This window comes from Monodon monoceros, unplaced genomic scaffold (assembly GCF_005190385.1).
Source record: "Monodon monoceros isolate NGI ecotype Baffin Bay Population unplaced genomic scaffold, NGI_Narwhal_1 Super_Scaffold_15, whole genome shotgun sequence".
NCBI classification, from domain to species: Eukaryota; Metazoa; Chordata; class Mammalia; order Artiodactyla; family Monodontidae; genus Monodon; species Monodon monoceros.
In genome coordinates, this window is record NW_021703771.1 from 8,108,597 (window position 1) to 8,134,430 (window position 25,834).

The window sequence follows — 25,834 nt, forward strand, 5'->3', positions numbered from 1 at the left end:
CAATGGACCCAGAAAATCCAGGCTGTTGGGGGTGTGTGTGTGTAGCAAAATTATGTTAAAAACCACATCGTTGTGGCTATGAACACTTGACCACTAAATGAGAAGGATACGGCGGAAGGGGGGAAATGCATGCAGAGCGTGTTCCGTCCTGTTCAGAACATCGAGGGTGCTCCGATAATACTAATGCTCCACGATGAAGATGGAGCGAGGATAATGATTAATGCAACCCGTGGAAAAATAGGGCTGGCGAGGCTGACAGAGACGGGGGACCCGGCGAGGTAGGATGAGTCACGGGTGAGGGTACCTGGGCTGGAGCGCGCGGGGGCGGAGGGGCGCGGGACTGGGACCGGGAGTGGGCGGGTGGGCGCCGTGGGCGGGGCGGCTCCAGGCCGAGCGGCTGGGCTGGCGGCCGTGTCTGCGAGCGCAGCAGCATCACCGGAGCCGAGCCGCGAGACTCCGCCTAACCGACACCCAAACTCTCCTCCCGCACCGCGGACGGAGGCGGCCGAGCCCGAGCATCCTCGCCCCCCGCGCGCCCGAGCCCGCGCCCCCGCCCCCGCCCGGGAGGCTGGGCTGCGGGAAGCGCCCGGGCGCCCGCGCCTCGCTAGGGCCACCAAAACAAAGGCAGCATCCGGGGCTGGGTGGAGGCGGAGGACCATGACAGCCCGGGCTCGCGCGCTCCCCTGCCCCGCCGCCGCCGCCGGGAGGGCTCCGCGGTGAGCCGAGCAGGGGCGCAGCCGCCGGGCGTGCGTCGGAAGGTGCGCCCGCGCCGAGCCCAGGCCAGCCGAGGGGCGGGCAGGCCGCGAAGATGTCCTCGGCCGTGGGGCCCCGCGGTCCCCGCCCGCCCACCGTGCCTCCCCCGATGCCCGAGCTGCCCGACCTGAGCCACCTGACCGAGGAGGAGAGGAACATCATCATGGCAGTGATGGACCGGCAGAAAGAAGAGGAGGAGAAGGAAGAAGCCATGCTCAAGTAAGCCTGCGCGGCCGTGCCATCCGTGCCTCCATCGGGCCGTTCCCCGCCGTCACCCGCTCCTACCGGCTGCGTGCGGGTCAGAGGCGGGCCGGGTGCCGGGTGCGGGCGGAGGCGCCCGCCTGGGGGCCGGGGGCGCGGGGCCGGGGCAGGGAGGCGGGTGGGAGGACAGGTGGCAGGCGGGGATGCGCTGAGCCCTGAGCCGGGAGCCCGGAGAGGACGGCTGGGGACCCAGGTGCCAGGGAGGACTGGGGGGACGGCGCCAGCCGGGGTGGGATGTGCCAGGCTGAAAAGAGCCGATTCCGCCCGCGTGGAAGGAAGGGCCCTGGGCCGGGAGCAGGTTGAGGGGCACAGGCTGAGCGGAGGAAGGGGAGGTGGGCGAAGAGCTGCTGGGAATAGCTCTTCTTTCCCTGGAGTTGTCGAGCCGGCTGGGATTGCCCCAGCCGAGGGTGTCAGTATTGGTGTAAGAAAAATGCTTATTGTGAGTGTTCATTTTGCTACTCATTCATCTCACAGCTCGAGGTTGGGTCTTTTTTTTTTTGGGCAGTTGCCATCTTTGGTAACCTGCTTCTTCAGCGTCTCTCTAACCTTTGCTTCGGGGTCTTCTGCACGGAATACCTGTGTGAAGACAGATTTTCCTCCCCGTATACAATGCCATTGGCAATGCAAAGTTTTTAATAATGGGAGAAGCTGATGGGGACTCTGGCCTGTATAAAATAGAGGTTCCTCTTTACTGGTTTCCAAGGGAGTTCCAGGGCCTCCTCGTTTCCTGGTGCAAGCCGTACCATAAGGGGACTGATTATTGCACACATCCCCCCTTCTTTAAAGCCCATCAACCCTTCAGGGGATCTCCATCCAGCGCCCAGTTTTCCTGGGTCTGGGGAGGGGACGGGGCTGGTGGCTGGCTAGGCAGGCGCGTGTGACACTGCCCTGCCACCTGCCTTAGTCTCGGGCGAAACTGCTCACAAGGTGCTGGCCTCCTGCCTCCCTCCCATCCCCGTGCAGTGGAGCTGAAGGGGACATGAACCCTGCCTTGCCCGGACGTGAACCCTGCCTTCCCCGAGAGGTCCTCCTGTATTGGGGAAAGTTTTCAACTTGGCAGTGAGGAAATCTAGAGGCCCTGATGGGAACTTGTGCCTTGGTTCCCCGCGTTAAGGCCAGAAGGTGTATCTGGGGCGGATCGGAGAGAAGAGCCGGAGGGAGCCTGTTGCATGTGGAGTTACAGCGGAGAGCAAAGGGGGGGCGGCACCCCCGTACCCCAACCCGGGCCCAGTGCACGCCCTCCCTCCCGCCTCTCCCCCGCCCACCCTCGGGATGGCCTCCTGAAGAGAAGACGCTGTCACAGGAGGGAAGGTTCCCTCGTCCCCCTTGGGGCAGCAGAGCCTAGCAGCAGAGAACTGGAGGGGCTGCATCCCCAGCCTGCTGCAGCTGCAGCCCAGATGGGAGAGGGGGCGTTGAGGGAGAGCAGTGAGGGCTAGTCACAGCACAAGAGGAGAAATCCAGTCATCCCTGCCCTTTTAACGTAGACGCAGAGAGAGGGGCCATTAACTGGGAAGGCTGGAGCTGGCCTGGTTCTCTGAAGAGCAGCAGGTTTCTGGATTCCCTGTTCCTTCTTAGTCAAAAAGCAGGGACTTGAAGCCTGCAGGCATGCAGGAAGCAGAACCTCGTTAATCCGCTACCTGTCCCTGGTGGAAGGTCCCTGGCGCTGCAGGCTTCCCCTCGTCTGAGACTGGAAGTAATGCATGGTGTCTGCTGGTGCTGTTGTCTGTCTGTCTGGTTGTCAGTCCGTCTTGTCCTCACCCGTCACAGCCCCCCGCCACCTGTCCCGGACACCTCTTCTGCTGGTCAGGATGCACAGTTTTGCTCCCATTCCTTTCGGTGTTCACTGCAGACAGCAGGTGGACAGAGGCCTCCAGCAGGCGATGGGAAACATGGGCTGCTGCCTGACTGGGAAGGGAAGGCGCAGGGCAAGCCAGTGGGCATCTCTCCTCTTCACTGGCTGTTTCAGGGCTGGTGGAGAGAGGGGCTCTAAGTGGGGAAGGGGGAGTTCTAGGAGGGATCAGATCCTACAGGCTTCTATGGACAAATAAAAATGAAGGACACCGTCCAACTGTTCACGTCAAAAGCATCTTTCCCACTGCTGTGCCATGACTGCTCTCCCTGGCACGCACGTGGTGTTGCTTTATTGCAAGGATTCTCTAAATATTGCAGTGTGTGATGCTGTCACACCACAGCCTCTGCAATTGCAGGCCTCGGCGCTAACTTTATCAATCAGCCTCCACTGCTAACGTCTTGGCCTTCTGTGTGGTGGCAGACTGGGGATGTTTTGGAATCCCAGTTTGCTGCCATGGAAGCCTGTCATGTTGTCCACAAATTAGTGGAACAGAGATGGACTTTTTTCTAGAGGGCAGTTTATGTCTTAAAAACTGAGGACTGTAGGGGTTATTCAGATGACACACCTATATGGGAACTTGATGACACAGAGTCATGGATGGTGGCCCTTTCTAAACTTTGCATAGAGGTAAACTGGGAAACAGGAGGCTTTTCACAGCCTTTGAAATAGTCGTTAAATTGGAGATGAGTTTTGGCGGTAGCTCGCAGTCGTTATATCACACATCTGAGAATTTAGCCCCACGACAGGCCCTGCAAAGCTAAAGTCCTGGTAACTCAGCATTTAGACTTAAAATTCCCCTTGGTCATTACTGCAGGGCCATCGGCTGAGCTCCCTACTTCCTGTGTGTGCTCTCTGTTCACAATTTGTAAAAACAGGCACTAGTAGAGAGAAGAGAGAAAACTGATGGGCGAACACGCCAAAGAAACGTTATAAAATATCAATTAAAATATATTCGTACAGTTTCATCAGCCTTGGTTGTATATTACTACTTGAATTTGGCCTCGATAATGTCTTTAAATATGTATAAATGGAAAAGGATAATGAAGCTACTTTCACCTCAAGATTTCAGGAATAATTTTTCTTTGAAATTATAAGTACTTTGTCATAAAAATAATTCATTTTGTTGGTAAAGTGCACTGATTTCAAATACCATTGCCATCTAACAAAAAATAGTTGACTCCTGCAAATAATTTCTAATGGTTGATTTAATTCCCTGCAGAAAGAAGGTCTTTCTTCATCTTAGTAGGGTTTTGGGGTGTGTGTGTAGGTGTGTGTAGGTGTGGGTGTGAGTGTGTGCTCTAGAAGTCTTTTGAAACCTAACCTCCTCAATGAATACTCCTTCAAGTAACTGTCACCAGACCCCAAGAGCCAGTATATTACATGGGTTGAAAACTGCATTATCTGGGACCTAAATCAGAGAAGATCTCATTAGATCTAAAATCCTGTTTCATTTTTATAAAAGCTTCATAGAGAAAGGAACTATAGAGTAGCAAGACAAGAGAAAACATATAGAAGCAGAGACTGAAAACAATGGCTAGTGGCTGGGAATTGAGAACCGTGTGGGAATATTTAATAGAATTACTAACATTTATTGAGCATTTACCTCATGCTGGCCATTATTCTAAATGGTTATTGAACCAAATGCCAAAGAGTTGAACTGTGTTCAAGTTCAATATATGTATATTTGGATTCTCACAAACAGCTTGTGCAGAAGGTAAGTGGGGTCATATAACCCCCAAATCCTCATCCTGCCCTTAGAGGGTTCCTGGAATACCTTGAACCTACTCACATAATATGGCCCGGCCAGGATTCAAACCCAGACCTTTTATTCCAAGTCCAAGTATCATCCCACATGCTGCACTGTCCTTTTACCAACAAGAAGCCTGTACGTCATCTACCTCTTCCTTAGATTAAAGTCTGTTCGCCCCTCAGTTTCAGAGGAGGGGTTTGACAGGTTAGGCTGATTCAGAAGATCAGCTGCTGATTAAAGGAGACCCTGGAGCTTCACCCACACCCTTAATAGAATTTCCCAGTGGACTGAGGGCGAGGGGATTGTCCCCAGTTTGAAGATAATAAAAAGCACAATGGTAAGTCCATTAATGTTGGACCTGAGCATTCGGGGTTCAGATTCTAGTCCTGTCTCTTAAATTGTATAAATGTGGGCAAGAAAATTAAATTGGGATTCTAGGAGGTTCTTTTTTTTTTCTTACAAATCCTACACTTCATTGTGTGATTTGATTTATAAAGAATATTGACTTTGGAATTCTCCCTCTCGCTTAACAGGGAACCTCACGCCCACTAGCTCTTCAAACATCTGTAACACCTACTTCCTTTGTGAGAGGAGAGACAAAGTAGAGGGGTAGAACCCTTGCACCTTCAGCTTTTCTTTCTCTTTTTTCTCCCTCCAACCAATTATAATATTGTGACCCAAAATGTATCCAGAAGGCTCAATTAGCAACTGGGAAAAGAAGGAAAGGTAGTTGGGGGCAGCTGGGGTAGAGTGAGGACAGAGTCCCCAGAATGTAGGTTATCATGTTTTCATTGAGGTTTGCCAAGATTTTCATGTCTTACACCCCAAAATATTCTCTCATGTTGCTGAGGCAGAGGTGGGTAAGAAGGGAAAAGAGAAAAAGCAAAGAGTAATTTGAGAAACTGCTAAAGCATGAGCAGGTGTCTACATGTTCCCAGATGCTGTGTTAAGTAGAAAAGTCGGAGAGAGGAAATGTCTAGTCTCCTTCACACCCCTAATGGATAGGGTTACATTTAGGGAAGGTTATCCCAGAACCATTGCAGTTTTCTGCTTTCAACAAAAACCTGTCTTAGTAAATGTGCATGCCCAAATGCTCATGGAGAAAATTCAGTAAAGAGAAGCCTACAAAAAAAAAAAACTGAAAGAAGTAAGGCGTTGTCAAAGAGAATAGAGGGTAAGAAACATAAGACTTAGTTCACATTTTTGCCAACCTGTCTTGACTCTCTTTCACCTCTGTTTATTCCTTCTTAACCAGAAGTGAGGGGCACCATTGCTGATGTAAATAGTTTACTAAGTCTGGAGTAGAATATGGAAACCAGTGTGGGCTCTAGGTGCCCCCGCAGACTTGAATAGAAACACAGCACCTTGGGAGTGTTACTCGTTCAACCGGTCAGATGAGAGAGTGGTTTGAATTTAACCTGAGCAGTAAGAGCCAGCTTCCTGCAAAGATATAAAGTAGCAATTCCTGCAATAATATTACTATCTTCCTACATCTGCAATATGCAGATGGATGAGCTTGCTGTACCATGGATTGTAAAGTTCATTGAACTGCAGTTCATTTATCGTTATGGACTATTTTATATCTTTAAACAGCTTCTACATTTTGTCCTGTGATGGGAGTTGGGTATTTTCGAGCTGGTCCTTAGAGTTGAACTAAGTTGGCCTGAGGCAAGAGGCAACTAAAGTAATAGAACCCAGAACCCACATACGTGGACACCTTTAGTGTTCTTATAAGTCTTTCCAAAAGTGCATTAAGCTTTGGCTATTATGGTTTGTTTCCTTCTTCCATTGGGGAAGGGGCTTAACATTTAGGCATTTGGCTGGATACATTACATATTTCACTCTGCCCCATATGCTCACCTCTTGAGAGGTCTACCTTGTGACTATTCTATTAGTTTCTGTTAGTGAAATTCCCAGAACTAGCTCAAAGCCTTCCAAACCCTTTCCTTATGACATTTGATCCTGGAGTGCAGAAACTAAACTAAAGGAGCAAGAAAGATGTCACGTGGCTAGTGGTATTTTCCAGCCTTTTCCCGAGGACTCCAGTCTCCAGGCTCTGGAACGGGCCACAGGTGACTGGCTAACCCCGTGTGCACCTGCGCTCTCTGATCTGACTCATTAGCTGTCAGTGCTCTAGAATGCCTCCGCATCTTTCCTCCACCATGAGGTTCTCTCTTCTCTCTACTATTGTTCTGAATTTTGTATGTTCGGTAGGCTATTTCTAACAAAGTATCATGTGTTATTCAATTCAACAATAAGACCACTGTGTCAGGTATGAGACTTGGGTCAGGAATTGGGCTGTTGAGTAGAGTCAAGAGAGAGTCTTCTGCCTTAGCCCGACATTGGCTTAGTTCCTACCATTTTAAGACTGCTGTGACCAGAAGGGGAGGTGAGCATCAGATAGATAGAGCAGTGGACTAGATTCTGCTCTTAACACTGACACTTTCTATAGGTGTAAACATCAATAAGTTAACTCATCCGCACCCCAGTTTCTTCCTGTGTAAGGTGAAAGTGATAATGTCTGCCCTTCTAACCTACGAGGCTTTAACATGATGGTAGAGGCACCCTAAACTTCAAAGTGCTGTACGAAGGAAGGGTGGCATTATTAACTTTACTTTGTAAGACTATAGAAGAATCCCCAGAGCATCTTTTCCTGTGACGATTGCAGCTACTAGAGGTCCCGCGGCGATGGGTTCTTGTAGAAGAATCCATCCATCATATCGTGCTAGCAGGGAGGTGTGTTCAGGGCTTCAGCCACCAGGGTGAGAATTTGGCGAAGGGGTCAAAGGTAAAATGAGTCCAGGGTTTGACCTGAGGTTATATTTGCTTTCCTTCCATTTTTCTTTCTTTCTTATTAAATAGCACGCAAATGTCTTTAGCACAAAAAGCAATGTGGGCAAAGTGATAGAGTTTGAAATACCTAAAAGGCAACCTTAATTCAAAAGTAAGCAGAGAAATTAGCTTAGGGCCATTCCCTCAACTTTTGCTAGAAAAAGATTGGGAGAAACGGACTGATGATTTTAGTGTCACTGGATTTAATAAGTTATTCACTTTAAATTAGCTGAATAAGGGGCCATATACTTGTCCAGTAGTAATTCCTCTTTCATATCAGTTTACTGTTGGGTATGGGTTAGATTGAATCGATTGTATGTGTTGAAGAACTTTTTAGGATTCTGTGCTGGATGTCTCAGGCTTTCTTATGTATATTCTTACATTTTTACTTCAGGTTTATGTACATTTATTTTGATCTAGGTCAGTGTTCTGTGGATGGTGAAAGGGGAATATACTGCAGAATTAACCTTACTTTTTTAAAATTTATTTTATTGAAGTACAGTTGATTTATAATGTTGCGTTAGTTTCTGTTGTACAGCAAAGTGATTAAGTTTTATATATATATATATATATATATATTCTTTTCCATATTCTTTTCCCTTATGGTTTATTACAACATATTGAATATAGTTCCCTGTGTTATACAGTAGGACCTTGTTGTTTATCCATCCTGTAAATAATAGTTTGCATCTGCTAATCCCAACCTCCCAATCCATCCCTTCCCCACCCACCTCCCCCTTGGCAACCCAAAGTCTGTTCTCTATGTCTGTGAGTCTGTTTCTGTTTTGTGAGTAAATGCATTTGTATCATACTTTAGATTCAACATATAAGTAATATCATATGATATTTGTCTTTCTCCTTCTGACTCACTTCACTCAGTATGACAATTTCTAGGTCCATCCATGTTGCTGCAAATGGCATTATTTTATTCTTTTTTATGACTGAGTAATATTCCATGTATATATGTACCTCATATTCTTTATCCATTCCTCTGTCGATGGACATTTAGGTTGTTTCCATGTCTTGGCTATTGTAAATAGTGCTGCTATGAACATTGGGGTGCAAGTATCTTTTTGAAGTAGTGTTTTGTCTGGGTGTATGCCCATGAGTAGGATTGCTGGATCATATTGTAACTCTATTTTCGTTTTTTGAGAAACCTCCATACTGTTCTCCATAGTGGCTGCACCAGTTTATGTTCCCACAGTGTAGGAGGGTTCCCTTTTCTCCACACCCTCTCCAGGATTTAGTGTTTGTAGATTTTTTGATGATGCCATTCTGACTGGTATGAGGTGACACCTCATTGTAGTTTTGATTTACATTTTTGCTCTAATAATTAGAGATGTCGAGCATCTTTTCATGTGCCTGTTGGGCATCTGTATGTCTTTTTTGGAGAAATGTCTATTTAAATCTGCAGAATTGACTTTAGATATTCCTTCATCTTTTGCTAACTTGTGAAAACTTCTCGTACATAAGAACATTTATTTAAATAAAAAATAGAATGTTTCAAAAGAAAGTGGCTGTACATGTTGGTTTGCCCAGGACAGTATCTGTTGATGCCACATTTGTGCTGTAATTATGGCTAGTACCCCTTTCTCTCAGTTTTGAATTTCAATCCAGATGATACATTAAATTATCTCCCTCTTTATAAATTTTGCTTTCCCTGAAACAAATTATTCATTTAAAACTTCAGAAAGTTTAAGCAGTTAGCTGTCATAAAATATAGCAATTAGTAATTATCAATAAGTAACACAAGCGAGTTGTAGATGTAGAATCTTGAAAATCATCTTTTGGTAAATGGAAAGGCTTTTGCTGAGAATCATGTGTTATCTTTAATGGATTCTCAGTGGAATGCTACCTTTTATGACAAAGTTGAATTTAAAAGTTCAAAACACTTTTCAAATAATAGTAACGAGGAATGCAACCTCGTGCAGGGCTCTCTCTCTCTGAAGATTTTTCTTCGGGCCTTGCAAAGGAGCAGCCTGTGATTTAGAGAAGACATTTAACTGGATTTTAGGATGCAATATTCTGATCATTCTTCTGAAGTTTAGATAGTAAAATAAGATAATATTACAGAAAGTAATTTCATGCAATTTGAAAGTAAAGTGTTTAATTCAGTATTAAAGAAACACAATGAACCAAACAGATATCTTTATGTAGAGTGTAAATGATAATACCTTGCTAATGATTTACATACTATTTAGTATATATTTTTATATTTCCCATCATTATGTCAGATAAGGATTGTCTGGGAGATGCCATTATATTTACATAGAGAAGGAACGTGAATTGAAAATCAATTAAGGTGTCTGTACGGTCATGTAAATGTCCTACAGCTTAGCTTCTTTTCATGGACTCTCATGCATGGTCTGCATACTCACACATGGGAACTCCTATACTGATGGAGCTTTCTGTCTGTATTTGCTAGACTTTATGTAGTCTATTCGATTAGCTCCCAACTTACATTTCTGCACGCAAAGCATTCTTGATCAATATGTGAGCAGTTTTCTTAATCTCAAGAATATAGAGTTATTTTATTTTATTTATTTATTTTTAACATCTTTATTGGAGTATAATTGCTTTATAATGGTGTGTTAGTTTCTGCTTTATAACAAAATGAATCAGCTATACACATATATATATCCCCATATCTCCTCCTTCTTGCGTCTCCCTCCCACCCTTCCTATCCCACCCCTCTAGGTGGTCACAAACACCAAGCTGATCTCCCTGTGCTATGTGGCTGCTTCCCACTAGCTATCTGTTTTACATATGGTAGTGTATATATGTCCATGCCACTCTCTCACCTTGTCTAGCTTACCCTTCACCATCCCCGTGTCCTCAAGTCCATTCTCTACATCTGTGTCTTTATTCCTGCCCTGCTCCTAGGTTCTTCAGAACCTTTTTTTTTTTCTTTTAGAGTCCATATATATGTGTTAGCATGCGGTATTTGTTTTTCTCTTTCTGACTTACTTCACTCTGTATGACAGTATCTAGGTCCATCCACCTCACTACAAATAACTCAGTTTTGTTTCTTTTTATGGCTGAGTAATATTCCATTGTATATATGTGCCATATCTTCTTTATCCATTCATTTGTCGATGGACACTTAGGTTGCTTCCATGTCCTGGCTATTGTAAATAGAGCTGCTGTGAACATTGTGGCACATGACTCTTTTTGAATTATGGTTTTCTCAGGGCATATGCCCAATAGTGGGATTGCTGGGTCATATGGTAGTTCTATCTTTAGTTTTTAAGGAACCTCCATACTGTTCTCCATAGAGGCTGTATCAATTTACATACCCACCAACACTGCAACAGGGTTCCCTTTTCTCCACACCCTCTCCAGCATTTATTGTTTGTAGATTTTTTGATCATGGCCATTCTGACTGGTGTGAGGTGATACCTCATTGTAGTTTTGATTTGCATTTCTCTAATGATTTGTGATGTTGAGCATCCTTTCACCTGTTTGCTGGCAATCTGTCTGTCTTCTTTGGAGAAATGTCTATTTAGGTCTTCTGCACATTTTTGGATTGGGTTGTTTGCTCTTTTGATATTGAGCTGCATGAGCTGTTTGTAAATTTTGGAGATTAAGCCTTTGTCAGTTGCTTCATTTGCAAATATTTTCTCCCATTCTGAGGGTTGTCTTTTGGTCTTGTTTATGGTTTCCTTTGCTGTGCAAAAGCTTTTAAGTTTCGTTAGGTCCCATTTGTTTATTTTGTTTTTATTTCCATTTCTGTAGGAGGTGGGTCAAAAAGGACCTTGCTGTGATTTATGTCATAGAGTGTTCTGCCTATGTTTTCCTGTAAGAGTTTTATAGTGTCTGGCCTTACATTTAGGTCTTTAATCCATTTTGAGTTTATTTTTGTGTATGGTGTTAGTGAATGCTCTAATTTCATTCTTTTACATGTAGCTGTCCAGTTTTCCCAGGACCACTTACTGAAGAGGCTGTCATTTCTCTATTGTATATTCTTGCCTCCTTTAACAAAGATAAGGTGACCACATGTGTGTGGGTTTATCTCTGGGATTTCTATCTTGTTCCATTGATCTATATTTCTGTTTTTGTGCCAGTACCATACTGTCTTGATTATGTAGCTTTGTAGTATAGTCTGAAGAATATCGAGTTATTTCAAAGTTGTAAGTGATCAGTGCACAAGTGTCACATGACACATTATCGTTCTTGTAGTTGAAACATAGCTCTTAACATGCAAGGAGAAGCTCTTTGTTTAGGTGGCTAGTTGTTCCATTTTTGATTTAGGGGGTTTACATTTTAGAAAAATTAGGCAGATGGTGTTTGTAATATCTATGGAATTCATAAATCAATGTATCAGTTTTCTTTATATATAGGGTAGTATATATATACACATTCAGAAGTTCTGTCCAGGTCAGAAAGATTAGTGTCTTAGTAGAAAGAGATGGAAGCAGAAGTAAAGTAATCCAATGGCTTTCCTTTTTTTAAAAAAAAATGCTTAGCAGATTTATCTGCCTTAGCTATCTCTGTCTTGTAATATATTGGAGCTTAAGTCTTCTTTCCTAACCTTTTTTTTTCTGAGAAGAAAATGATACATTTTACACTCCAGTGTCTGAAATAAAGGGATATCTGTATGAGCTGGCTGATATATTTTAGATATTACATTTTTGATAAGAGTAAAAATTATAGAGATTCTACTTTGATATTCTTCAGAATCATCATAACAATTGTCATAAAATGTAATTTGGAAAAATAAAATACCATAAAATCTTCTTACAATTAGGCTGAATATTTCAATTTATGGATGTCTATGTTCCCTAGGCCAAATATAGTGACCTAATATATAGCAGCCTGGAGTAAAAACTTGATACCAGTCTGGAAAAGATAGTATCATCTGAGTATTGTCCCAGACACAGGTATTAGAAAGGGATTTCATGGTATTTGTAGCTGTAATCGTCAATGTTGAGTAGAACTATGATTGAAAATCAGTCAGATGGCTTTCTAGTCCTGCCTTCTATAAAGATAGCAAGGTGGAAGATTCCTGGAGTCCCACGTGCAATTAAAAAAAGCACAGTCCAAATGGATAAACAGCAAGGTACTACTGTACAGCAAAGGGAACTATTTTCAATATCCTGTGATAAACCATAATGGAAAAGAATACAAAAAAAGTATGTATATGAGAGAGAGAGAGAGAGAGAGAGAGAGAGAGAGGGAGCTCTTCTTGCGCTTCCTTCTATAATTCCATTTCCTTCTGATTTGCCTTTTTCTATGCAGTTTCTAGTCATGGACTCAGTCACACTTATGTGTTTATGATCCCAAGTCTGTGTTACTACATTGGAATTTTCTACTAAATTCTGGATTTGTGTACCTGACCACCTGCTAAATGTCTCCACCTGGATGTCCCATAGGTGCTTCAAGCTGAGTGTTACCCATCATCCATTTCTTGACCTTCTGCTTAAACTTGATGCTTTTCTATAATCCCTGTCTCTGTGGGTAGATCACCATTGCAACTGCTCATTCATTCTCTTGTCAAATTCTTCAGATTCCATCTTCTTTGAATTTCTCGTTTCTCTTCCAATTCCATTGCCTTTACTTGAATGCAGACTCTCATCCCTGCTCCCCTGGATGCCCGCAGTAACCTCCTAATTCCTTTCCCTGACACCAGCCAGACCTCCTCCGGTCCCCACACTGCTGTCGGGGGAACCTCTCTAAAATCCATCTGATCACGTCCCATCAGGAAAACCCCTTTGCTTTCAGAGTAAAGTTTAAACCTCCTAATCTGAAACCTGCATCTCCTCTCAGGGGTCCACACATAGCCTCCTGCCAGTGCCTTAGAGCCTCGTTCCCAAGGCACCATTGCTGCCTCAGAGCTTGGTGGCTCCACTTGTGCTTTCCTCTCTGTCAGGAATTTCCTTTTTCTTCATCTGCCTCATGCTTACATAGCCTTTCAGATTAGCTCATGACCCCTCATCTGGCACATCTTCCCGGACTTTCCAGATTAATTTTTATGTTTGTCCTCTGTGCACATCTTTTCTGTAACCTTGTTCCCCTGACACTGTCACCTCAGCATCAGCTCCTGAAAGCAGGGTCATTCTCATTTGTATCTGTCATATGAGCACACTGCTTGCCATGTGATAGGCTCCTGGATTTTCTAAACAGTGTGTGAGAATGAATGAATCCACCCAGAGGATGTGGAACAGAGGAGTCATCTGAGGCTGCTGGATGGATTCACAGGGTATGAGTAGGTGGCTGGAGTGGGAAGTTTATTCTAACCAGGAGAATTCTATCAGCAGATTCTGAAAGTAAAAAATGAGCTGAGTGTTTTGGCTATTGAGAGAAGCAGGTTGGCCAGAATTTATGAGGAGAACATTCTGGTTGTTAGATATTACAAGGTGAAATTGAAATAGGATTTTCAGATGGTGTGTTGTACTCTTAATTTATCATTCATAGCTTTTGGAAGGACAGCATTCTGAAAGTGCTTGAATGTCAGTGTTGGAGGATGTAAACAATATATTTTAAAAATGAATCCTCTAGACAGACAAGCCTAATGGAAACTTTTCCTTTGAATTAAAACATCATTAACTTTAGTAAGAGTGTAAAGCATAATATGGGTTCTCTGATTTGATGTTCAGAATTAGATTAGATGCTTATGACCGTAAAGTATTATACTGACTATATTTTTAATTAAAAAATGCTCCCTGGTTAAGTCATATTCTAAACGTTTTTTAAGATTGAGGTATAGTTGATTTACAATGTTGTGTTAGTTTCAGGTGTACAGTAAAGTGTTTCATTATACATATATATCTATTCTTTTTCAGATTCTTTTCCCTTATAGGTTATAAGGGAATGTTGATTAGAGTTCCCTGTGCTATACAGTCCTTGTTGATTATCTATTTTATGTATAGTAGTGTGTATATGTTAATCCCAAACTCCTAATTTATCCTTCACCCCCCACTTCCCTTTTGGTAACCATAAGTTTGTTTTCTAGGTCTGTGGGTCTATTTCTCTTTTGTATATAAGTTCATTTGTATCCTTTTTTTAGATTCCACCTGTAAGTGATTATCATATGGTATTTGTTTTTCTCTTTCTGACGTATTTCACTCAGTATGATGATCTCTAGGCCCATCCGTGTTGCTGCAAATGGCATTATTTCATTCTTTTTTATGGCTAAGTAGTATTCCATTGTATATATGTACCACATCTTTATCCATCTTCTTCCAGACTTAAACTCTTTGAAAGCAGGTGTCTTCTTTTACTCGTCTTTGTATTCCCATTGCCTAACCTGTGGCTCTTACACAGTGGGACCTCAGCACGTGCTGGCTGAACTGAGCTGCACAGTCTGAAGACCCAGGGCACAGAAATACTGGTCTTTCTTTCTTTTTTTTTTTTTTTAACATCTTTATTGGAGTATAATTGCATTACAATGTTGTGTTAGTTTCTGCTGTATAACAAAGTGAATCAGCTATAGGTATACATATATACCCATATCTCCTCTCTCTTGCATCTCCCTCCCACCTTCCCTATCCCACCCCTCTAGGTGGTCTCAAAGCACTGAACTGATCTCCCTGGAAGCACTGGTCTTTGACACAAGACAGCTAGACCGAGCTGAGATGGGGATGGGTGGGAGCTTGGAGGCTGCCTGGTCCAGGGCTGGCAAATACTCAGAATGCACAGGCAGCTTCCTGAAGATGGAACAGCATCGCTGGTAAATGCTGGATGCCTCAGAACCTTTCTAGATGGGGCACTCCAAGCCATTAACTGATGAGAGTTGCAATCAAGATAACACATTTTAGCCACTGAAGATTTATTCCAACTCCACTTTTAAGAAGAGAAAACTGAAGCCCAGGCGTCCTTTCAGCTTTTCATTATTAATTAGTGAGAGAGCTAAGTGTAAGACTTGGGATTTTCTTTCTCCTGGTCCAGTATTTTTTCCACTGTCACACTACCTCCCCACAGTTTGATTTTAGCTACCATCAAATTCAAACAATTAATTTTTTTTCAATTTTGGTTTGACTTACCTGCTCTGTAAGATTACATCCTGTTATGGAAAACTCCAAGGCAACCTCTAATTACTTTGTTGATTTTGAATTTGGTTATATTTCATATTAATCAAAATAAGTAGATCATTTACAGGGATCAAGAAATACTTTATTTAAAGATTCCATTTGCAGTGGTATTTGTTGCAATTATATTTAAGTTGTATCAATACTTCTTAACTGTGATCATTTTATTTTTAATTTTTAATACATCTCTGAAGGAGACAATGTTTTCAATATGCAGTAATTTATTTATGATTCCAAATAGCTTTTCCTACCATGCATTTGAATTACGTACAGATTGAAATCATGTCTTGTTTTTTCACTTAGGAAAGCCAGGTGGTTTTCGTTATTGTGAGAAGAACTTTCCTTGGTTGTCCCTCATTTGGAGGTTCAGCTTCAGCTAGACTGTTGGTCAATGACCCGAAGAAAGAATCAGGGGGATAGGGAAGGGATGGCACCCCACATACAGCTCTGGGAACACCCATGCACCTGTACGTATAAATCTCACACCCATACACCTGAAAACTAAAGTGCTCTTTCTGTAAAGTCTTCTTTAAGGAAGTTAATTTTATCTCATTCAGAGAATTCGCATGATCTAGACATGATTTGCTTACTTTTTGTAACCACAACACTTACTGTGAATTTTGCCCCAGTGGCCGTTCTGGAAGAAGCAGGCCTATCTCCATATGCTCCCACCCTGGCCGTGCTAATTGGACTAAAGATGGACATGATCCAAATCCTCATGATTCATTGGCCAGCCAAGGACTAGTAATGTTCTCTTTCAAAATGGAAATAAGAAACAGTCAGGGGGTCAGGAGAGTGAATGATACCCATTCATTTCTTTCTTGGAACAAAAATGGATTGAGCATTTATTATGTGCCAGATACTGTGCTGAAATTAATACAACTATCCAGAGCCTGTGATCTTTGCAGGAGGAGGTACATTTTACTTAGGTAAAATTAAAATTCAACGTGAAATTAATGTCTCTGATGAATGCAATACAGGACAATATATGATACTTTGATCAGCGAATATAAAGCAGAGATTCAGATGGAGATCAGGCTGGCCAGGAATGGCTCTCCCTGGAAACGACAGTGGGACAGAGCTAAGGTCTGAGAATGAAGAGGAGTTCGTCAGGCAAATAGGGAGTGAGGTACCCAGCAGGCGAGGAGAACAGAGGGTCCCTGGTGGGAGGCGGAAGGGGTGAGTCTGAAAAAGTGGAAGGAAGCCAGTGTCGTGGAAGAGCAGAAAGAGAGATGGCCTGAGAGGGTCTTGGAAAAATAGGCAAAAGCCTGACAACATGGGGTCTTCCAGGTCATGGAATAGAGCTTTATCTTTATCCAAAGAACTAAAAGGTTTGGCAGAGATATATGATATAAGCCTATTAGTATTTTTAAAAGATCATTCTGGCTACAGTATCAAGAACTGATTGGATGAAGGCCCAGGTGTGTGTACAGACCCAGGGGAGGCTATTGCAGAAAACCCAGGTGAGAGGTGCTAGGAGCAATGGCTTCTGTGGGGCTGGCAAAATGTTTGGATTGGAGAGAGATTAGGGAAGCAAAAGCCACACGTTTTTCCTTTTCATGGGTTGAATATGAGTAGACGTCTGACTTGTGCCACCAGATTTGGAAAGTATCTGGAGGAAAGGAAGGGAGACCCTAAGTTTGGTCTTGGTCATTTGGCTTCTGCAGGCTAATAGGCTGGGAACTCAGAAGAGAAGATGGCTGGAAATGTAAACTCCCAGTGAAGCATCCCTGCATAGGTGGCAATGAAGCTACTGGTGAGGATGAGTGATGAGATACAGGAACGAGCCTTAAGGAATCTTCACTTTTCAAAGCTGAAAGAGGGCAGTGACCTTGCAAAGACATTAAAGAGAAAGAAAGGTAGGATAAAACCCTGGAGACATTGTGTTAAACCAAATAAAAGGGAAGAGAGTATTTCGAGGAGGATAAGACACTCTCACTAGTATGCCTAAAAAAAAAAGACTGGCAGCATTCAATGCTGAGGAAGAATTTCACCAGAATTCTTATACATTGTCTATGGAAGCATAGTAAGGTAGAACCACCTTAGAAAAATGTTTGGTAATTTCTTTAAAAATTAAACATGCTTCTACATTATGATGTAGCGATTCTAGTTATAGAGAGAAATGAAAACATTTATTCACAAAAATTCTTATACAAGAATGTTCATAGCAGCCTTCTTCATAATAGCCCTAAACTGGAGATAGCCCAGATATACATCATCAGAAGAAGAAACTTAAAGCCTAGCAGCTTAAAAACTAACACAATATTGTAAAGCAACTCTACTCTAATAGAAATTTTTTTTAAAAAGAGGCAATCAAATATTATTGAACCAATAAATGTAGAAAAGAATAATAATAATAGAGATGTGGCAAGTAATTAATGAATAAAATATATTTTGTTACTTTCCTGGAAAAAAAACCCAAAAACTGTGGTATGTTCACCCAGTGAAATACTATCCAGCAATGAACAGGAGTAAACCACTGATACATTAACACTTACGTGAATCTCAGAAACATCATGCAGCATGGAAAAAGCCAGACACAAAGAGTGCAGACCATATGATTCTATTTCCATGAAGCTGTAGAATAGGTAAAGCTAATCCATGATGTTCGAAACCAGATTGGTTTTCTGTTTTATGGTAGCAGGGGTGAGGGCTGGACAGGAAAGGGATAGGAGGCACTTTTCTGGAGGGAAAGAAATGCTCTATATTTTGATAGGGATGCATATTATACATATGTATGCATTCCTCAAAACCGATCAAACTGTACACTTACGATCTGTGCATTTCACTGTATGTAAATTATATCTGAATTACTAAAAAACTAATTCTGCTGAGACATCCAATGCAAGGAAAACTGATAAATAGCTATTAGATTCAATAACAAGGAGATATCACTGGTAACTTTACACATGAACATAGTTGATAAATACATGTAATTAAAATGGAAAAATCTTTCCAGAAGTTTGGGAAGAGGGTCATGGAGAGATACCAGGAGGGATATGAGAGGTAGGTCTAATGTGGGCCTCTTTAAAATAGTATTTAAATAAAATAAATGTAAGAATATTTATTGAAACTCGATGGAATGAATGTAGAAAACAAGATGGTTTGAATAACAGAGGGGGTACATTTGTGACTGGAAAGATGAGGGACCTCGTGTCTGATGGTTTCTATTTTTCTGGGAGGTAGGATTTGAGTCATCTTCTGAGAGTGATGGGGGTTGGAGATTTGAGGGTAAGGACGAAAGCCTGAAATAGTTGAGGTGGAAAGCAGGAGTGTGGATGTACCAGGAGATTCCAGAGGAAACCACGTGCAAGAGGAGTCAGCGGGAGGGAGACTTTCAGATACCAGACGTGCAGATGAGAGAGGCCTTTTGGCCCTCGAGACGCCAAGCAAAGAGACTTTGATCCTGAGCTCTGGGCTGAGTCACGGTGAGGCTGTTTGAAGACTTGGCTGTGTCATCTTGATGGAGTTTGAGTAGGTTTCTGTTTCTTCCAGCCTAGAGAGAGCCCTGATTAGGGCTTTGTAGTTCTTCTTTTTTCTACACTAGAGACACTAGATATTCTCAAGTCTGTATTGTCAGTTTTCACATTCAGAAAAAATACTTTTCAGTTCAGTAATGAGTGCATATATTCATATTAATATGTATATGTGTGTGTGTGTGTATGCACATGCATATGAAATTTCCGTAAATGAGCACTGTATTATCAAGATACACCGTCCTGCTCCTTTTTCACACACCTCTCTTCAGTTCATGTTCTGTCCTCTCTCTCAGGATGCTCCTGTTTATTTTCACTTGAATGCATTTGGGGATACAGAATAGAGAGTGACATGATTCGCTTCACATCCTTTACCGTGAGGGACAGCCTGGCACACACGGTGTGATGGGAAAAGCTCTGACCACTCCAGTTTGACTTGTTTTCCGTCCTTGTGGTTAGAGTAATCTAGATTTACTGTCGGTCAGGTTCCCTAGAAACAAACTCAGATGGAGATTCTTGTGCAAGAAGTTTCTTAAGCAGTGCTTTCAGGATTAACATCTGTCTGGGAAGGGAAGCAGCAAGTTGGAACGTGGGAGAAGGTGGGCTGCAGCGCAGGTCCAGTAAGGCCTCGGTCAGCTCCTTGGGAGCTTTGAAAATAGTTACAATATTCTTGCATTGATGGGTCACCGGATTCATGCCGCCCAGGGCATGGGACCTGGATGTCGGAGACCCAGCTCTCGTTAGCAGGGGACAATTCAAAGGGAGGGCTGGCAGCTAAGAGCACCCCCTACATACGGGGGAGTAAGTCCCCCACCTTGAACGGGGCATCTGGGCAGCTTTGCAAAGCATCACTTAATAATTTTAGCTGAAAATCAAAATAAGAAATTTGGTAAAGTTAAACATTTCTTAACTGCCTAAAAACTTAAGGAAGCCAAAGGTTAAATATGAAGTTAATTAATAAGATAAACCTATGATTTACGAGCAAAATTGAATATTTAAATCAATTGTTAACAGTGTCCAGATTGTACGACTCTTATGGGAGTTGGACAGTATCACCCAAATCTTACATTTTAAGTCAATCTATACAACATTGGGAAATGCCTGCGAAGCAATGAATAAGATTTGTGGAGGGTGGTGACTTCCCTTGGGAACTGATTTCTCTATTTTTTTTTCTATATTTAATTGGGAAGGTATGCCTTCATGAAACCTTTATTTAGCTCTATAATATTTCTTCCCACCAATTTTCTATAAACAGCACAATCCACCTGGAACCTCAGACAGTATGGAAGATGTTCAGTGATGGGATTTTCATTGAGTGACATAAGTTTGGGGGCAACTATGGCACAGAGTTCTTGGAAAATCCACTCCTCCTATTTAGACCACGGCTCCCCAACCATCCTTGCCTTCTGTAAGCAGTACACTCTGTGGACTCCTTGCTATGTAGGAAAACAGAGAAGTGAATTTTAGAAGATCCATTCAGTGTTCAGTCTAAATATCCCCATTGAATGAAACGTATGCATCTGTCAGAAAAAATAATGCAAGCAACTTTCAAGTTTTCATGGCTTAACAGAGTAAAACTTTATTTCTCACTTGCACAGCTCCTTGTGGGTTGGGTGGCCTCTTCCCTCAGGAGGTAGTGTGACCTCCAGAACACGTGGCCATGGCCAGGGAAGAGGTGGATGGGGGGGGCATCGAATGGACATATGTCACTACTGCTCATGGGCCACTTGCTAGGGCCAGGCAGCTGCGAGAGAGGAGAGGAAATGTGAGAAAGCACGTGGATATTGGTGAGCAATTGAGAATGATTAAAAAGTCAGTATTTTATTAATTAAGCCCCTTGATTCCAGATAGGAAATAGTTTACTTTCCTCGATATAAACATATCAACCCGTTGAAGATAGAAATCAATATTTAGACTCATGGAATTGGAGTCAAAAGGGACTTCTGTATCCAAATCACTGGTTTCCACACTTGTCTGGTGGATTTGCCCCAGAGTTTGGGGGAGCAATAGTGAGTAGACAAGGAGAAGGGTGGTGGGCAGGGTCTGGGCACATAGGTGCTATAGTGCTATAGCTGCTGCATCCCCAGATCCCGGCCTTAGCTCCTTGATATTTTGCCTTTGGGGGATCTTATTGAAGATGAAAAGAGTTCTGCAGCAAAAGGAAATATCTGAAAACTACTCATCCATTCCAGTTCACCCGTTTTGTAGCTGTGGAGGTTTAATTCATCCTTTTAACCAATATCTTTGAGCACTTGCTATGCAGCAGGCCCTGACGTAGGCTGTGGGGACAGAGCCCCTGTGCTGCTCGAGAGGTCACCCTGGCGTATCCCAGAGAGTGCCAGTGCCTCCCCAGCATTCAGATAAGATCTAGAACCCCTTTCCCTATCTCTCGGCCCTGCCTGACATGACAAGGAGACTGTGAACTGAGAATATTCTGAAGACATGTAGAAAATCCCAGCATGGACATGACTAGCTCAGGAGGGTCCACACTTCCCATGGAAGATGGCTTCTATCTTGGAGAAGGAACACAAACCTCCTTGAAGTTTTTTTAAGTCCAAGTTATGAGCATCGTTTGGACTTCCTTTTTCCTCACTTCTAACGTCTAATTGGCCAAGAAATTCTCCTCTCAGAGTGCACTTTGCTTTCCTTATGACCAAGTATTATCAACCACTAACATTTGCACCTAAAGCAGAGAGTGCTTGCGTACACAATCGTTGTTGGTTCTTCTTCTGGCTCTGTAGAGTCAGTAAGTAAGACAGTTATTACTACTATCCCTGCTTACATAAAAGAAAATAGAGGAAAAATGATTTCGGTCAAGATTACACAGCATGAGCACTGAATGCTCCAGGAACTGGGAAATAAACTTCATCGTCATGCTCTTACAACCAGATACTGAATGCGGGCCACAAAGAAGGGTCTGTCTGATGTGCAGTTTTACCACTACTAGTAGGAGGAATTATTATGGGATGCAGAGGAGGGAGAGCCTGAATGTGTGCATTTCGGAATCAAAGAGGCCTGGCTGTGCATCCTGGGCTCCAGGATTCACTGGGTGACCTTGATCACTCCGGTGTCCCTGCAGGGTCTCGTCTATGGTACGGGGCTGGGCGGAGGAATAACCAAGAGAACAATGGTTATATGGTGCCTTTGACACAGCCCTTCATCCATGGGCAACGTTAACAACTTTGGGCTATAATAATCGTGACTTATAACAGTGTGACTGTAAATAGTATTGATTCTGTGCACCCCGTGTTCACATCTCTTTGAATATAAAGACAGGTGCATCTACGCTGTGTGAGCCCTGTTCCAGCTCAGAAGTACAGAACTTGCTGTGTTGATGCTACACAAAGGAATTTTGAATCACAATTGGAGCCTCAGTTCCAACTGTGTGCTGAGGCGGTATGCCCCTACTCATTGGCGTGGTTTTAGCACAATGCAGTTACCTGAGCTTTAGGAACACACAGAAGAAGGTGGGTGCTTTCTTCCATCCAACTAGGGTAATATCCTTATTTTATCAGCAATTTGGAATAGGTTTACCATGCATTATGCCTGCAGATGTAATTCTTCCCTTTTGTTGTTTTACTAAGGAAACATTTGACTCACCTATTTAGTTTATAATCTCAGATGAATGCATAGGGATTTACATACATAATTCATATGGTCTATATTCAGTGAGACAGATTGAAGCTCAAATATCCTATTTCCAACCATACATAATCTTTGTACAAGACTGTCTTATTTCAAAAATTAACAGATTTCCACATTGAATCAATGGTCCTCCTGAGTAAATACTTATAATAAATTCTGAATAAAATATTAAAAATTGTCTTCAAAAACATTGTTTAAATGAAAGGCTAGTATGAACTTATACTGGTGAATAGTTGGAATAATGTGGATATTTTTATACAAAATTAGGAGTAATGAGAGTAGTTTCCCAATGTTTTAAAAAGACGTATACATCACAGTTCTGCACCTTTGCTGAGATTAAGGTATAATAAAAACACTCAGAAAAAGATATAATAAAAACACCTAACTATCACTACCAAGTTCTAGCTCATAACAAGCATATATATATATATGTATATGTATATATATGTATATAAACACACACACACATATATATAAAACACCACATATATCATAATGCCTGCTTTTAACTCATGAGAAAATCAAGTGCCCATAATAACAGCCTGTGTTTTGTTGCTGAAACTCTGGTACTAGCATGTAATGCAAATTTTCTAAAAGATACATTTCCTTCTAGAATTTTCTTTATACTTAATATAGCAATGACTTAAAGGAATCAATATAAGTCTGAGAATTAATCCTCAATTTTGTCTCCTTCAAATTTGAAATTAAGAGGCTGACGTGTTTGCCTTTTTCCCATCAGGCATCACTAAATCTTTCACGCTGCCAGTTGGTACGAGGGCTGGATGATGTGAAGGCGTATGACTATGTGTCCATTTACCCTTTGGACTCTTGGTTCCGGTGTTCCTGCACCTCCACCCCCAAAGAGGAAACTCTTTGGCTTTCAGTTTCTCTTTCTTTAGGGAAGAAATAATGGGTAATTTGGGCGGAAATTTAGGCACTTTATCTCTGTCTTCCTTTCTTTGCTCTCTCTTCCTCCTGATTACAGGAGACAGAAATCTGAGAGCCTTGGTGGGGAATTTTCCCAGAAGAGAGAGGAGAAGTACCCCTTCCTCTGCAATGCCAGTCATTTCCGGGGAGAAGTGATTTTTCTTGTTTGGCCCTTGGGCTCTCCCCTGCTGCGTAAATCCAACTCTTTGAGCCATCCACCCAGAGGGCTGCTGCAAGGAAAACCTTTTTAGGAGAGAAGCCAGGCTGATAGGCGTGAGCTCCTTCTGGGAGAGTCAGCCTCCCAGGGTGAAATCAGCGTCTTTGACTTTTTGGGAGGCTGCAGGTGGGGTACTTAATTTACAGGTACACAAAACAGAAACTGTGGAAGAGGCAGTACAGCATATTTAGAAAGGAAGAAGACGCTGGGTTGGCTGCAGAGTCATTGGTAAAGTTTGGGCAACCCCCAATTATTTTCCCTTCAGTGTGATGTTACAATATGTTTTGCTCAAGCTTAAATGAACCTTTTACCTTGTAATTAACATTTTTACAGTGTTTCCCCTACCGCCATATATTTTTGTTTAGAAAATTAAGACCCAGAGCCAATGTCAGTGTTTGTTTTGCAGAGTATGTATTTCAACTCAGATGAGATGATTAGAGGGTAAAATGAGAAAGTTAAAACTCATTTAATCTCCACTTCCTTGATTGCCCCGTATACCAATATTTTTTGAACATCTTTATTGGAGTATAATTGCTTTACAATGGTGTGTTAGTTTCTGCTTTATAACAAAGTGAATCATCTATACATAAACATATATCCCCATATCTCCTCCCTCTTTGATCCTACTGTCTTTGGGGTTTATTTCCTACTTACCTTCATCGAACATGTTTCTGAATCTGTCTTTTCCTAATGCTACGGGATGGACACAACCACGAGTGAGTTTAGTGGCCTCCCTTTGAGGACCTGCACCTTGACAAAGACGAAGACCCAACTCTGAGCTCGTGAAATCTGTGGGGAACCCCACATCCTAGTCACAGCTTAGCTCAGGAAATCCTGGACTCCAGACCCGATTCTACTATCTCTAATCTAACCCTCTAGGGTCTCTGAGTTTTCAAGAATGTTTCATTCATTTTAATTCATTAACTGCTTAATTAAAATAATGTTCTGGCTCTAGCTTGCAGAAGTGTACTGAACAATAGTTAAAATGAACAACAGGGCTTCCCTGGTGGTGCAGCGGTTAAGAATCCGCCTGCCAATGCAGGGGACATGGCTTGGAGCCCTGGTCCGGGAAGATCCCACATGCCACGGAGCAACTAAGCCCGTGCGCCACAGCTACTGAGCCTGTGCTCTAGAGCCCTTGAGCCACAACTACTGAGCCTGCGCGCTGCAGCTACTGAGCTCGCACACCCTAGAGTCCGTGCTCTGCAACAAGAGAAGCCACCGCAATGAGAAGCCCGCGCACCACAACGAAGAGTAGCCCCCGCTCGCCGCAACTAGAGAAAGCCCGCATGCAGCAACAAAGACCCAACGCAGCCAAAAAATAACTTAATTAATTAAAAAAAAAAAAGAACAACCATTACATTGTAAGTTATTGCTGATCTTATTAAACTTTCAGGAAGTTCTGGTTTTTATGTACATGTCAGAGCGAGTTTTTAATTTATCTGAAGTGATTTGTAATTGTTGGTAATGCTGATCATAGAATGTATGCTGTTGGATCAGAAAAAAAAATAGTATGGACTCAGCCTTTGAGTCAATGCAGTTTGAAGTCTGAGCTGTACTTCCTGGCACCTGCTCCCCACATTGAAGATGTCCTTCCCTCTGCCCTCCTCCCACGGAACACAGAAGCCACCTGGATGCAGACTCAGTCCACCTCTCTCTCAACACTGATTATTTGCTCTGAGCGGGATGGTCGAGTCCAGGTTTCTGTTGAGAGACCTCAGCTGCAGCAGAGGAAAGTTCATTTACACACAGGAAAGAAATTTTCAGTGCTAGACAGTCTGGAAGGCTGTGGAAATCAAACAGAGAGAGAGGCATTTCTCTGCACACATTTGCTCCCGGATCAGGAGAAAATGGAAGATTACTGCCCATTTGATAGACTCTCAGCTAAGCTGACAGTCCAAGGCTTCAGGGTGAAATCAGAACATTCCATATTTTTTAAATATGTAACTTTAGGTGGATAGACAACAAAGTAAAACAAGGGTTTCAGTGTATTTGCCTGACGGTGGAAGCTTTGGCACACAGTGAAATATTGTGTATTTTTGGACTGGACATAGTTTAGACTATATGCTGTCTGTGAGGTCCCTGGACTGACCG

At 42.7% G+C, this 25,834-nt stretch overlaps 1 protein-coding gene across 3 annotated transcripts in view; it reads left to right on the forward strand.

The window, feature by feature from the left end:
* The first annotated feature begins 697 nt into the window (after positions 1–697).
* The window catches only part of LOC114895932 (regulating synaptic membrane exocytosis protein 1-like), a 197,688-nt gene continuing 172,551 nt past the window's right edge, over positions 698–25,834 (forward strand). For all 3 annotated transcript variants that reach the window (XM_029223563.1, XM_029223564.1, XM_029223565.1), the window contains exon 1: positions 698–972. In XM_029223563.1, the coding sequence (XP_029079396.1) occupies positions 809–972 (164 nt within the window). In that variant the 5' untranslated portion in view covers positions 698–808. The remainder of the gene's footprint in view (positions 973–25,834) is intronic.